The following is a 13,317-nucleotide window of genomic DNA, read 5'->3' on the forward strand; positions in this document are numbered from 1 at the left end:
CGCTTCCCTGTCCGCCCTGGAGAGCAGGACAGAGCCCAGATGTGCCGGGACAGAGCCCAGCTGCCCTGCAACGGGGACCCAGAGGCACCATGCCTGCGACAGGGACCAGGCCACTATGTGGCACGCGTGGCTGAGTGAGGCTGGGGTGCATGGGTCGGAAGGGGTGAGCCACCACCCTTCAGCCTCCCTCTGCCAGCTCAGGGCCTAGTGGAAGCGACAGCAGAGGCCAGGCACGAGCAGGAGGGCTGGGGGGCTTGTCCATTCTCCTGTGCAAGCCCGGGCCCAGCTCTGCAGCCTGCACAGCCGGGCCGTTCGGAGGGTGTCTGAGCTGCACACGCAGCTGTATTAGCTGGGTGCAAAGCAAATCCTGAGCAGAAAAAAGAGGCAGTTTGGGGGTTTCCTGCCTAAGATGGGCTCTCAGATCAGAATTTAGAGCAGCCACGGAGAAGCTGTCATTGTCATCTGCAGGTTTGCTCAGGGAGGCCCTGAGTGAGAGCTGCAGCTGGCTACCGCTGTCTTGGGGAGGCTCCTGGGGGCTGTTGCACCCCCCAGGCACACACAATGGGAGAAGAGCAGCCGGACACAGGCTGTGCTGGCCACACTCCACCTGCAAGCGATCCCCCACAGCAGCTACTGAAAGGCTGGGGAGACTCTGCCAGGACAAATGCCGCCTCAGAGGGAACAGGGGAGGCGTCCTCGTAGAGGGGTTTCGTCACTGCCAGAGACTCAGTTTGGCAGCAGAAGGGAAAGAGATGCTTCCCTCCAGCAGAGCCTGCAAAGCTAAAGGGCACAGATCACAGGACTAAACCTTTGCGGCTGCCTGGAGACAAGGGAGCTTGGCTTGTTTATGTTCATTAGGTGTGAGGAGCGCGGCTGGGGCCCAAACGTCCTGACCGAGCTGCAGAAGCGCGCTGTGGGGAGCAGCGTGCCCCTGCCATAGGGGGCAGCGCACGGCACGGGGGCTCCGCAGGCTCGCTCGCCCCCGATGACGCTTCCGCATGCCTGTCACATTAATTAGGGCCTGTCACTCGGGTTAACGGGAGACTGCCCGTCAGCCCAGCGTGACTGGAGAGGAACGTGGCACGGACGTGCGGCGTAGATCCAGCAGACTCGCCCCGCTGAGGGCATCAGAGCTGCCACGGCGCGGCGCAGCGCAGCGCTCCCGCTAGGGCTCCAGGGCAGCTCACGGCGCGCGGCCTGAAACCTCCTAACGGAAACACGACGGTCACCTGCCAGCCCGCGCTCCGGCAGGGCCCCGGAGCACGGCGAGCGGGGCCGGCACCGCCCGCAGCCCCCCGCGACACGGGGGCTGGCTCGGCCCCGCCAGGGCCGCCCGCGGCCCGGTGCAGAGCAGGGCCGGGCCGCGCCGGGCCGCGCCGAGGCTCCGCAGCGCTCTAGGCCGCGGCCCGCCCGTTGCCACGCAGGCACCGCCGCGCCTAGCAACAGGCGGGGCCCGTGCTGCGCGCTGATTGGTGCGCTGGGCGGGGCGCGCGGCCCGTGAGACGCGCCCCGCTGGGCGGGCACGAGCCGCCGAGGGGGCGGGGCGGCGGCCGCAGGGGGCGGGGCCTCAGCGCGGAGGGGGCCGCTCCGCGCCGCTGATTGGCGGCGGCGGGCGGGGCCACGTGACCGCCGCCCGCGGTCACCTGACGTCTCCCGAGGTTGAGCCCTGAGGTGGCGGCGGTGCGCGCAGGTGAGCCGCGGGCCGGGACCGGGACCGGAACCGGAACCGGAACTAGGACCGGAACCGGGACCGGACCGGGGCCCGAGCCGGTGCCGCGGCTTGGGCTGGGCCAGGCTAGGCTGAGTCCGGGATCCCGATCCGGTCCGTCCCGGTCCGTCCCGGTGCCTCCGTGCCCGGCCGGTCCGGTTCCCCCGGGCCGGCGCCCAGACTGTCCCTCTTCCACTGTTCCGTTCCAGGTGCCCCTGCCCGGGCCAGTTCCCCCCTCTGTCCTCTCCTGGCGCCCCAGTCTCGTTCCCTCCCTGTCCCGGTTTCCCCATGGCCCGGTCCGGTTCGATCTGCCTCTGCCTGTCCCAGATGCTCCCCAGCCGGGCCACGTCCCCCCGGCCCTGTCGCCCTCCTGCCCGTCCTCCCCCCCGAGGGCCCGGGCAGGCTCCCCCCGCCGGCCCGAGGGCGCTGCCGGGCGCAGGAAGCCGGCACCAGGCTCCTGTCAGAGTGCTGGTGAGGGTGGGTCTGGGCCGGCCCGGCCCGGCCCTCCCCCGGGTCTCCGGGGGCCTGGAGCGGCCCTAGTGCCCTCCTTGCCTGTCCCTTGCAGCGCTCGGCTGCCCGCAGCGCTCTGCCATGGCCGGCAGCGGGGCCGCCGGCTCCCCGCCCCGGCAGAACGGCCCTGGCTCCGTGCCGGAGCAGGACGAGGAGGAGGATGACCCAGCCCTGGGTTGCGATGGGGATCTGGAGGTGAACCCCTACGACGGACTGCCCTTCTCCTCCCGCTACTACGAGCTGCTGAGGCAGCGCCGCAACCTGCCCGTCTGGACCACCAAGTACAGCTTCATGGAGCACCTGGAGGGTAGCAGTGGCATCATCCTGGTGTCAGGGGCTCCTGGCACGGGCAAGAGCACGCAGGTGAGGAGGGGGCCGTGCCAGGGCAGCAGGAGGTTGGGGAGGGCCAGGCTGGTGTCTGGGAGCCTGGCACAGGGTGGTGGAACCGGCTGCTCCACACAGTCCCTTCCTGCGCCCTTGCAGCAGCTAAGAGTCGTTCCTGCTCCGAATAGCTCTGATGTTGCTGTTAACAGCTGCTCTGTCCTGCCTGGAGGCAGTTGCCTTCCCTGTGGGTCCTGTGTGCGGATCTGACCTGCCAGCTCTGCTGTGAGAGAACCGCAGCCCACGTGGCACGGAGAAAACCGGACCCCATCCCGCGGGAGTAGGCTGGCTGCGCTCGCTGCCTGTGGCGCCGGCCCTGCGGGGCGGCGTCAGCTGGTGTTTACGGCGTGGCTGGCAGGCGTTCAGCGCTGTGCTGAGACCGGGAGATCCCGGCCTGGACAGGACTGCGGGAGGAAGGCCGGGCAGGGAGCTCCTGGCACCCCCGGCTAGCAGCATCTGATGCGGGCTGCCCGGGGAGCCCTTGGGTGGGCGGAGGAGCCAAGTGCCAGGGCCGCGGCCCCGGGACGGCTCGTGGCTTTGCAACACGGTGCCTGGGAGGTGCTCAGCCCGGCGAGCCGGAAGGACAGGCAGGGCCGTGCAGAGCCAGGCAGCCTGCGCCAGGAGCGGGCCAGGGCTTGGGGCCGTGGGAGTGGGGAAGGCGGTGCTGCTGTCTCCGCTCCAGGAGCCGTGCGGAGGCGCGAGGGCCCCCAGCGAGACTGCGGGCATGGGGGGCAGTCCCTGTCCCGGCACCGGCTCCCTGCGGCGGCAGCGTCAGGCTTGGGCAGCCGGGCTGGACGGTGCCAAGCAGGTGGCGGGCGCAGGGTGCCAGGATCCGCCTGCCCCAGCACGCGCGTCCCGGGGTGCCGATCTCCTCGGACAGTGCTGCCGCGGCGCCTGGAGACGTCGTCACGTGGACTTTGACCGGGGGAGGGTTCGCCTGGAAGCTGCTGGGGTAACTGCAGGCCTCAGCAGGGCCATATGCGATTTGGAGCAAAGTCTGGCAGCTCCGAGGCACTGTGGGATTATCAGGGTGTTGCCAGTGGGGTTCTGGGCCGCTTGCCCACAACACCTCCCTTGAGTGTAACCCGGCCGCAGCAGCTGGCCTGGGGATCCAGCTCCAAGCACGCCCTGGCTGCGCGGTCCCGTCTGCGGAAGAGTGCAGCTTGTGGAGGCCTTGTCCTCCTCTGGCCCCAGACTGGCGCTTTTTAGGTGCAGGAGCCCCGTGTAAAATCCGTGCAGGACTCTGGAAAGATGGTGCCCTGAGCAGGCAAGCAGACGTGGCTTGGCTCTCAGGACTGCGTGAAGCATCCGACCCTGCGTGTTGGTACGACTACACCCCTCTAACTAGATGTTTCTACCCAAAGAGGGAAGAACTGATGCGCAGACCTGGTCCCTCCACCATTTTCGTGGCGGAGGGCTGTGCACGCTCTGTGCTGGCACCCTCACCAGTCCTTGGGGGCTAAGTGGAGGCAGCGGGGAGAGCCCCATGCTGTGCGCAGAGGTGCATCTGAGCAGGGCTGCTTTATGGGGACTTGCAGGGCCTGGTGGGGGAGCTGCAAGCCCACCCATGATCACAGATAGTGGGCAGACCTGGACGCGATGCTGACAGCACTGGCTCTCGCATAGTCAAGCCAAGAGCTCTCCAAGGACCCATCTTTGAGTAGGTCTTTGCCTGCTGGGCCTGTCTGGCTCCAGGTGCTGTACAGACGCCACGGAACGGCGGCACTCGCTTGTGGGTGATGCATGGGGCACTGGACAAGTGGTTGAGGTGGGCTGGGCTGTTGCAAGTGGAGTTAAATGGCAAATCGTGGTCTCCAGTGCCTGAGGAACACCCATGAGATCCCAGGTCCTTCTCCCATGCTACCTGGCTGGGTGCTTGGGACACCCCACTTTCCTGTCTCACACCTTGGGGTTTCTGAGGTGCTCAGTGAGCCCTGTGGCCCCACAGGAGGGGCTCGAGCCCCTGCCACAGACTCGTGGCTGCTGCAAGGTCCTCTGGACTTTGCCAGTAGCTGTTTACTTGTCCTCTTTGCTGTGGGTAGCTGCAGCCTTCCTTACCTGGGGCCCACTCAGGCCCTCCCTGCGGAGACAGCAGGTGACGGGAGAGGGACCAGAGAGGAGTAAGGGGCCAGTTCTCCTAGCAAAGGCATGAACATGCAGCTGGAGGGTGTGCACCCTGCAGTCCCAAACCCCAAGTGTGGTGGGCCTGGAAGGGCGCGGAGGAGGGCAGAGGGGACTGGTCAGAGGAGGAACAGCCTCTCTGGAAGGGAAGGACTGGTAGCGAAGGCTTTGATGTGGGCAGGAAGTTACGCGCATTGTCATTCTGTGGGCAGAGAAATTACATGGGAGGGTGGAGGTGGACAGGACAGTCATCCCACGTCCTAACCACGAGAGCCAGGGGCTGCGGTGTCTCATAGGGATGAGACTGTGGAGCTCCTTGTGCAGGATGCTGTGGGCTCAGAAATAACGTTAACTTGGGAAGTAAAGTCCCTGAGGAGCTACTGAATACCTCTTTGTATCCTCTGGCTGAGGAGGTCCTGCAGACATCTCTGGGAGGTTTGCCTCAGAGGAGGATCTCCGTGCGCATGCCCTGTTCCTCTGCCAGAGGTCTGGGCGGTCCGGGACTGGCAGGGCTCCTGTCTCGGTCCTGGCCTAGGGGCCAGGAGCTCACTGCCAGCCGTGACGGCTCGCTGGGAGGGTTGGCGGACGGCACCATCTCACCCGGCTCCGGCTGTGGTGGCGGTTGGAGCTGGGATCCCAGGAAACTCGCAGAGCTCCTCGCTCGGGTGCGTGGGGCGGCCACCTCCTCCAGGGGTCTGGCCTCAGCACTGCTCTGCGTGTCCCTCGGGGGCGGCGCTGCCCCACGCGGGGTGCTGATGGCCAGGCCGTCCTCGTCCTCGGGGGGCAGCGCTGCCCCATGCGGGGTGGCGATGGCCAGGCCGTCCTCGGGGGGCGGCGCTGCCCCACGCGGGGTGCTGATGGCCAGGGCCCTCATGCAGTGATTTCTTGGCCCCGTGTGTTCAGGGCAGCTCAGCGTGGTGTTTCCCGGGGGTGCCTTGCTGCCCCACGGAGAGCCGCGGGCGAGCTCAAGGGGGCCCGTGCGGGAGCTGCGGCATTACGCCGTGCACAGCTTGGCCGTGCTGCGGGGCGTCCCCGAGCCCTGGCCGCGGCGAGGGGAGCGCCCCGTGCCCCTGGCCGGCGCGGCTGCCCTGTCTCGGGCCCCTGACGCTTCCTCCTTGCAGATCCCGCAGTGGTGCGCGGAGTACGCCCTCTCCCTGCAGTTCGCGCACGGCCTGGTGGCCTGCACCCAGCCCCACAGCCTGGCCGCCCTCAGCCTCTCGCTTCGCGTGGCGGATGAGATGGACCTTAACCTGGGCCATGAGGTCGGCTACTGCGTGCCCCACGAGGACTGCTGCAGCACGGAGACCATCCTGAGGTGAGTGGCCCGCCCTCACCCGCCGGCCGGCACGGTGCCCTGCGCTGCCGTCCCGCTGAGCTCCCGGCCCGCGGCGTAATCCCTTAATCCGCCCTGGCCGCGCTGCTGACTGCCTGCGCGGGGGGAGTGTCGCTTCCTGAGCTCCGGAGGGGGCTGGGGGGGCGCGAGGGGTGCGGTGCCCGCGGGGGCGGCGTGGGGAGCGTCAGGGGTGCGTTTCCACCCTGCGCTGGTTCCCCCGCGGCCGCCCCACGGCCTGACCGGGCCGGGGCCGCGGCAGGTACTGCTCCGACGAGATGCTGCTGCGGGAGATGACGTCGGACCCGCTGCTGCGCCAGTACGGGGTCATCGTGCTGGACGAGGCGCAGGAGCGCACGGTGCCCACGGACGTGCTGCTGGGGCTGCTGAAGGACGTGCTGCGGCAGCGCCCAGAGCTCAAGGTGGTGGTGGTGACCTCGCCGTGCCTGGAGCAGCGGCTCCGCGCCTTCTGCGGGGAGCCGCCCGTGGTGCGGGTGCCGGAGCCTGGGCCCCCGCCGCAGCTGCTCTACAGGGACCCGCAGGCCCGTGGCCACGTGGCGGCTGCCTGCCAGGCTGTGCTGGACGTTCACCGGCGGCAGGAGCCTGGCCACGTGCTGCTCTTCCTGGCCAGCGAGCAGGTGGGCGGCGGGCTCGTCCCTCGGTGGGCCGCTGGGGATCGTCACTGCCACGAGCGTGGGGAGGGACAGGGAAGGGGGGAGGAGAGTCTGGCCGGGGATCCCTTTCTGCGGGAGAGCTGGGGAGCTCTGAGAAAGGCTGGAGGCTGCTTGGTGCTGGAGGCGTTGGGGGATGAAATTGTGTGAATTGGGACGCTCTGCCGGGAGCTGCTGGCACAGCGCGGGGTCGAGGATCTCTGTGCGGAGGGGGCGGGGGCCAGGTGGGTGGGCACAGAGCAGCGCGCCCTGCCCTGGGGGTGTGGGGTGGCTCGCTGCTGCGGTGGGACCTTACTCCTGTGCCGTGGTGCTTCGCTGCAGGAGATCACGGAGTGCTGCGAGGCGATCAAGACCGAGGCGATGGCCCTGAACCCGGGGCTGGGCCCGCTGCTGGTGCTGCCCCTGCACCCCAGCGTGGGGCGTGCGGCCCAGAAGGTGTATGAGATGCTGGAAGAAAAGGGCCAAGAAAGGAGGGTGATCATCACGCACTGGCTCGCGGACTCGTCCTTCTCCCTCGGGACCGTGCGCTTCGTCATTGACTCAGGGCTGGAGCTGCGCAATGTGAGTGATGCCGGCCTGCGCCGGCTGCGCGCGGACGAGGAGCCGCGTGGCCGTGAGCCGCGGGCCTGGGTCCGCCTGCTCTGGGTGCAGTCAGCAGTGCGGGGAGGGAAGCTCCTGGGGTCTCTGCTGCCGGCCTGAACTGGGTGAGTGGGGAGGGAGCGGGGGCTGCGGGTGCCTCTGCTCCCCGAGGGCTCACGCTGAGCGATGCTCTGGGCCGCAGCATGGAGTGTGCTGGCCCGCAGTGGGGCACAGTTCATGGCCTCATCCTGCAGGTTTACAACCCCCGGATCCGCGCAGAGTCCCAGGTGCTGCGGCCCATCAGCAAGAGCCAGGCAGAGTCCCGCATGCAGCGAGCTGCGGGCAGCCCCCCAGGTGAGAGCCCCGGCCCCACGCATCCCACAGGCAGCCGAAGCAGGGGCAGGGGGATGCCCTGGATGTGCCTCTCCAGGCCTGGCTGTTGTCCCACCCTGTGTGGGGCCTGCGGCAGCCACATAGGTGCAGTCTCCCACCCTGCCCAGGACCCTAATCCTGCCCCATGGGCCCGGCTGTGCGTGGTGCCCTGTCCCTGCTGTGCTCCGTCCCTCCAATGCTCACAACCTCTCGCCTGCAGGCACCTGCCTGCGCCTCTACTCGGAGGCCTTCTACGAGCAGCGCCTGCCCCCCAGCCCTGCGCCCCACGTGAGCGAGACCAGCCTCAGCCGCCTAGTGCTGCTGCTGAAGCGCCTGGACATCGCTGACATGGGCCAGTGCGACTTCCTCGACAGGCCAGGTAGTGCCTGCGGGGCGCAGAAGGGCCGGGGGGGGTGGGGGGCTGGTCGGGACCACCAAGCATTCCCGACCCATGTTGGAGAGCTGGAGACAGGCAGAGCCGGGGCAGCTGCTGTGCCTGTGGGGCCAGCGCTCTGCAGCCCTGGGTGTCCTCGAGGAGAGGCAGCAGGACCCCGAGGGTGGGCAGCGCTGCCTGCTCCTGCTGGCACCGGCCTGGCAGCCAGCTGATGCCCTGCCCCAGCCCCCGAGTCACTGATGCAGGCCCTGGAGGACCTGGACTATCTGGCAGCCCTGGACGATGACGGGAACCTCTCAGAGGTGGGGATCATCATGTCGGAGTTCCCCCTGGACCCCCAGCTGGCCAAGGCGCTCATCGCCTCCTGCGAGTTCGACTGCGTTGAGGAGATGGTCAGCCTGGCTGCCATGCTCACAGGTACCGCGGGGGCCGGAGCCAGGCCTGCTGCTGGCATGGGGCACGGCGTGGCTCCCGGGAGCACTGGTGCTGCGGAGATGTGGTGACCCTTCCCTCCACACTGTCCCCAGTTTCCCCCTGCTTCGTGCCTCCTTCCACGCACCTGGAGGAGGCTGTGACCATACGCCGACGGGCCCTGCTGCACCCAGACGGAGACCACTTCACCCTCATCAACGTGTTCAACGCCTTCCAACAGCGTGAGTGCAAGGCAGGGGCTCTACTGTGGGTGGGACTGAGCACCCCACGAGGCTCCCGCAGCCCCCTTGCACCTCCCTTGTCCCTTTCTGGAGCAAACACTGGAGCTGAGAGGGCAACAGTATCCAGCTGCTGCAGCCTGGCTGCAAGGAGGTCCCAACCTGGGTGTGAGGGCCGCATTCCCTGCACTGTCCCTGTCCCTGTCCCCGCCACGTTGCAGAGGACGTGGTCTGTGGGAACTGCAGTGCCTGGTTTCGTAGCCCATGAGCCCCTGGCCTAGCCTGAACACCAGCTTCGGAATATTTCAGAATGGTTGCGGTTGGCAGGGACCTCTGGAGTCGTCTAGTCTGCCCCTGGCTCAAGCAGGGTCGCCTGGAGCAGGTTGCCCAGGACCTGCTCAGCCAAATTTTGAGTATTTCCAGGGGTGAAGACTGCACAACTCTGGGCAACCAGCTTCCGAGCAGGAGCCTCTGTTTCTCCGGCGCTGGCTCCGCTTGCGCTGAGCCTGCTCTCCCCGCAGACAACGCGGACGAGGGCTGGTGCCGGAAGCACGCGGTGAGCGGGGAGGCGCTGCGGCTGGCGGGCATCGTGCGGGCGGAGCTGCTGGAAGTGATGCAGCGCATCGAGCTGCCGGTCTCGCCCCCTGCCTTCGGCACCGACAGCAACGTGCTCAACCTGCAGAGAGCCCTCATCTCCGGCTACTTCCTCAAGGTGGGCTGGGGGCCTGTGAGGGGCCCTGCGTGTGGGGCGAGGGGGCAGCGCCTGTCAGCCCCACTCGTGCCCCACTCTGCCCCCCAGGTGGCCCGGGACATCGACGGCTCTGGCAACTACGTGATGCTGACGCACAAGCATGTGGCTCACCTGCCCCCCACCTGCTGCTACCTGCTGCGGCGGCCTCCCCAGCGCCTGCCCCCCTGGGTCCTCTACCACGAGTTCACCATCTCGCAGGACAACTGCCTCCGCGTGGTCTCCGAGATCCAGCCCCAGATGTAAGGACCCACGGAGGGGAAGGGCTGGATCACATGGGGGCAGTGTCTGCATCAAGCTCCGGAGCCGGTGCCAGCCCAGGAGCGCAGCGGAGCCTGGGGCAACGCCTGCTCCGTGGCTGCAGTCCGGCAGGCCGGGGGGGGCCCACAGTGGGACAGCCCCGTCCTGGGGAGCACGAAGGCTGCTCCCGGCAAGGCCCCCTAGGAGGTGGCCCCAGGCCCTGTCTTGTCCCTGCCGAGGCTGGCTGCTGTTGCCTGCAGACCCTCCATCTCCCCTAGGCTGGTGGAGCTGGCGCCCCAGTACTACCTGAGCAACCTGCCGCCCAGTGAGAGCCGCGACCTGCTCACGGAGCTGCGGGAGAAGGTGGCGGTAGCGGAGGACGTGCCCGTGGCGCCCGAGCCGGTGCTGGAGGAGGCAGCTGGAGGGGAGGATGAAGACAGGGAGGTCTGTGTGGTGCAGTGAGCAGGAGCCGCCGGAGCCCTCAGCGCCGAGGGGCTACCTGGGCTCGGCTGTGACGGTGGGGGACGTAGGAGCTGGGGGGCAGCACCGCTGCAAGGGCTGTCCCCTTCCCCGGGGCGGGCGGGCAGAGCCTGCTGCAACGGGAGCCGGCGGCCATGGGGAGCCGCGGAGGCAGAGCCTGGTTCGGCGGAGCGTGGCCCCGTGCTGGGCATCGCGCCGGAGCTCCTGGCGGCTGCCAACATGCGGGGTGCGCCCTGCGCTGCAGCTCCGCGTGCGCCTTGGGGGGAGCAGCTCCCCGGGCTGCGGCGCTGCTGCCGCTTTCACCTGTATAAAGTTTTGTGACCTTTGCTGCTGGCCTGGAGTCGGTAATCGCAGGGAGAGGCGGGGCGGGGGGATGTCTCCCCTCGCTGGGCTCAGCCCCCTGCGTGCTGCTGCTCCAGGGGCTGGAGCTGGGGTCCAGCGGGACCAAGGGCTCTGTCGCTGCAGCAGCCCAGCCGTGCTGATGCTCCACGGTGCCCTCTGCTCCCGGAGCCCCACATCCCCTGGGCAGCGCTGGCTCCTGCAGCGCTCCCGCTGCCCGGTCCCAGGCGGGGGCTTTCTGAGCGTGATGCATCCCCAGCCTTGCTCACCTCGCTCCTCCGGTTCTAGGTATTGCACTGCTGCTGCCGGGCTCGCCGACGCCTCAGGGGCAGCCCTGGCCTTTGCACCGGGTCTTCCCCTCCGCGGTCGTTCACACTATTCTGCAGAAGCGGAGGGGAAGCTGCGGCCGGCAGGGGCGGTGGGCGGCCGTCTGCGTGCGTGGGACACTGGGCTGCTCTGGCCCGGCACAGGGCCGTCCCTGGCACTTGCCAGGGGTATGGAGACCGGGATGGGGACTTCTCCCCCTACCCCGACTTCCCCTCGCTACTCCCCATGCTGGCGGCACACCAAGCTCTCCCCGCACTGGGGGCTCCAGGACCTGCGGCGGTGGCTGGGGGCTGCTCTGTCCCTGTTGCCACAGGGCTGTGCTCGGCAGATCCCGGGAAGACCCCCGAGGCTCCGTAGCACTGTCCTGGGCGCCCGCACCTCGAAGGCCGGGCAGCGGGAAGTGGCGGCAGGGTTTCTCCCCCGCCCGCGGCCGAGGTGCAGCCTGAACTTCCTCCTCGCCTTCTAGGAACCCCAGAAAGTACGTAAGCCGGAGGCGTCAGGCGCAGCTCCTTCCTTGCTACCTCTTTCTAAGTCTGGGTCTGCTGGGCTCTGCCCGGAGACGGGAGCTGCCCCCACCTCACTCGCTCCCGGCCCTGCGGCCAGGCTCCGCTGGAAGGTGCCGCTGCCCCCAGCTCAGGGCCTGGCAGGGCTCTGCCCGCGATCGCTCCGGCACAGCCAGGCCACGCAGCGTGGGGGGCAGCTCGCTGCAGGGGTGAGCGCAAGCCCTGGCCGGGGCAATGCTCCAGGCCCACAGTGCTGCCCGCTGCCCTGGGGGCTGCCGCGATGCCCGTCCCCATCCCCGGGGCTGTGGCTGGGGCCACACAGGCTGCGGGGACCGGGTCTGGCTGAGCGGAGCTGTCGTGCAGCCGGAGCAGGGCTGCTCTTTGCGGGGACAGGGACAGGGACAGAGCAGAGGCGGCTGCTGCAGCTGCCCCTGCCTCAGCTCCTCCCGCACCCGGCTCGGGGCCGCATCCCCCGGGGGCCACTGCTCGGCCACGGAAGGGAAGGGGCACAGCACCGAGCACTGCTGCGCCCGGCTCCTGCTGCACCCTGCACCTCTGCACCGACCTGCGCCTTGCTGCCCCCTCCGCCGGCCTTCCTGCTGCTGCCACCGTCCTGCCTCCTCACGCCCCGCCCCCGGTGCAGATACCAGCTCACCATCATGCCCCCGCTTCTGCATCCCCGTGGCTTCCTGAGCCCTGTGCAGGCAGAGCTCTTCCAAGCCCCACCGCCTGGCCGGGGCTGGCTCCTGCTCCCAGGGCTCCTGTGCCGCACGGGGACGGGCTGTCCTGTGCCCCGGCCTGGCCCCAGGCACCGTGCCTGGCCATGCCCTCCAGACCAAGCCACCACGCCTGCGAACACCTCCTGGGGCTGGTGACCAGGAGGGCCTCAGCAGTCACCTTCTCACGCTCCGGCTCCTGCCTGGTGCGGCTGTGCCTTCCCCTGCTCCGGGCAGCGTGTGGCGCGGTGCAAACCCTGCCGTGGGGCCCACGCTGTCCCCTGTGTTTGGGAACCGGTGTGCAATGGCACTGAGCCCTGCAGTGGCCGTGCACCTCCGTCTGGGTGGTTCCCAGCACGAGGGCACAGTCCCGTTCTGCCAGCCCCAGCAATGCCCGCAGTCGGGGCAGGCAAGGGCCCCCCGCCGGTGCCCGGGCCGAGCAGTGCCCGTGCCAAGGCTGAGGTCTGTGGGCCGGGGATTGAAGTCAGGTCCTGGTTCACGGCTCCACCCAGCGAAGCTTTCTCCTCTTCCAAGAACTGTGATGCTCTGTGGGTTTGGCCTCACCTCGGGGCAGCCCCATGGGGTCCTGGCTCAGTATATAGTGGGCCGGCTCAGCACCCCCAGACCCTGCGGAGCCAGCAGGAGCAGCGCGCGGCGCCGACCCAGCAAGGTAGGCATGGCAGGGGGCCCAGTTGCTGCAGGCGTGGTCACCACCTCCCTGGGGACCAGGGACCCCCAGGAACTACCAGGGGTGTTGGGGGGTCCTGTCCACTGGCAGTCACATGCGCGGCTCCCCCACCTGCTCCCACCCAGCACTATTCCCTTCCCAGTGCCTGATCCCACTGCCGCCCCGTGGCTGAGGCTGCTCTGCCCTCAACTGGTCCCACAGCCGGCATATGCCTGGACACGGCCAATCCCCTACACCGAGACACAGTTGGTCCCCTTCACCCGGACACGACCGGTCCCCTTTGCCGGGACAAGGCTGGTCCCTTCACCGGAACACAGCCGGTCCCCTTCGCTGGGACACGGCCGGTCCCCTCCACCCAGACGTCGCCAGTCCCCTTCACCTGGACACAGCCGGTCCCCTTCACCCGGACATGGCCAGTCCCCTTCGCTGGGACACGGCCGGTCCCCTTCGCTGGGACACAGCTGGTCCCCTTCACCCGGACATGGCCCGTCCCCTTCGCTGGGACACAGCTGGTCCCCTTCACCCGGACATGGCCAGTCCCCTTCGCTGGGACACGGCCG

The 13,317-nt window shown here is 68.8% G+C and overlaps 1 protein-coding gene across 1 annotated transcript; it reads left to right on the forward strand.

Moving 5' to 3' along the window:
• The first annotated feature begins 1,615 nt into the window (after positions 1 to 1,615).
• Positions 1,616 to 10,512, forward strand: DQX1 (DEAQ-box RNA dependent ATPase 1). Its single transcript, XM_062574491.1, has 12 exons — positions 1,616 to 1,690; positions 2,274 to 2,581; positions 5,842 to 6,035; positions 6,313 to 6,688; positions 7,043 to 7,282; positions 7,555 to 7,654; positions 7,893 to 8,051; positions 8,292 to 8,483; positions 8,594 to 8,719; positions 9,238 to 9,428; positions 9,516 to 9,706; positions 9,983 to 10,512. Exons 2-12 carry the CDS (start codon positions 2,300 to 2,302, stop codon positions 10,164 to 10,166), a joined length of 2,235 nt encoding a protein of 744 aa, XP_062430475.1. The 5' UTR covers positions 1,616 to 1,690; positions 2,274 to 2,299; the 3' UTR covers positions 10,167 to 10,512.
• Positions 10,513 to 13,317: the final 2,805 nt, after the last annotated feature.

Source organism: Rhea pennata, chromosome 4 (genome assembly GCF_028389875.1).
Source record: "Rhea pennata isolate bPtePen1 chromosome 4, bPtePen1.pri, whole genome shotgun sequence".
NCBI lineage: Eukaryota > Metazoa > Chordata > Aves > Rheiformes > Rheidae > Rhea > Rhea pennata.

Excerpts from the sequence above, each read along its gene's own strand:
- DQX1 (XM_062574491.1), top strand. The coding sequence starts at position 2,300 with ATGGCCGGCAGCGGGGCCGCCGGCTCCCCGCCCCGGCAGAACGGCCCT. Across the intron at positions 8,052-8,291 it reads CGACTTCCTCGACAGGCCAG|CCCCCGAGTCACTGATGCAG; the intron begins GTAGTGCCTGCG and ends GCCCTGCCCCAG. Across the intron at positions 9,429-9,515 it reads TCTCCGGCTACTTCCTCAAG|GTGGCCCGGGACATCGACGG; the intron begins GTGGGCTGGGGG and ends TCTGCCCCCCAG.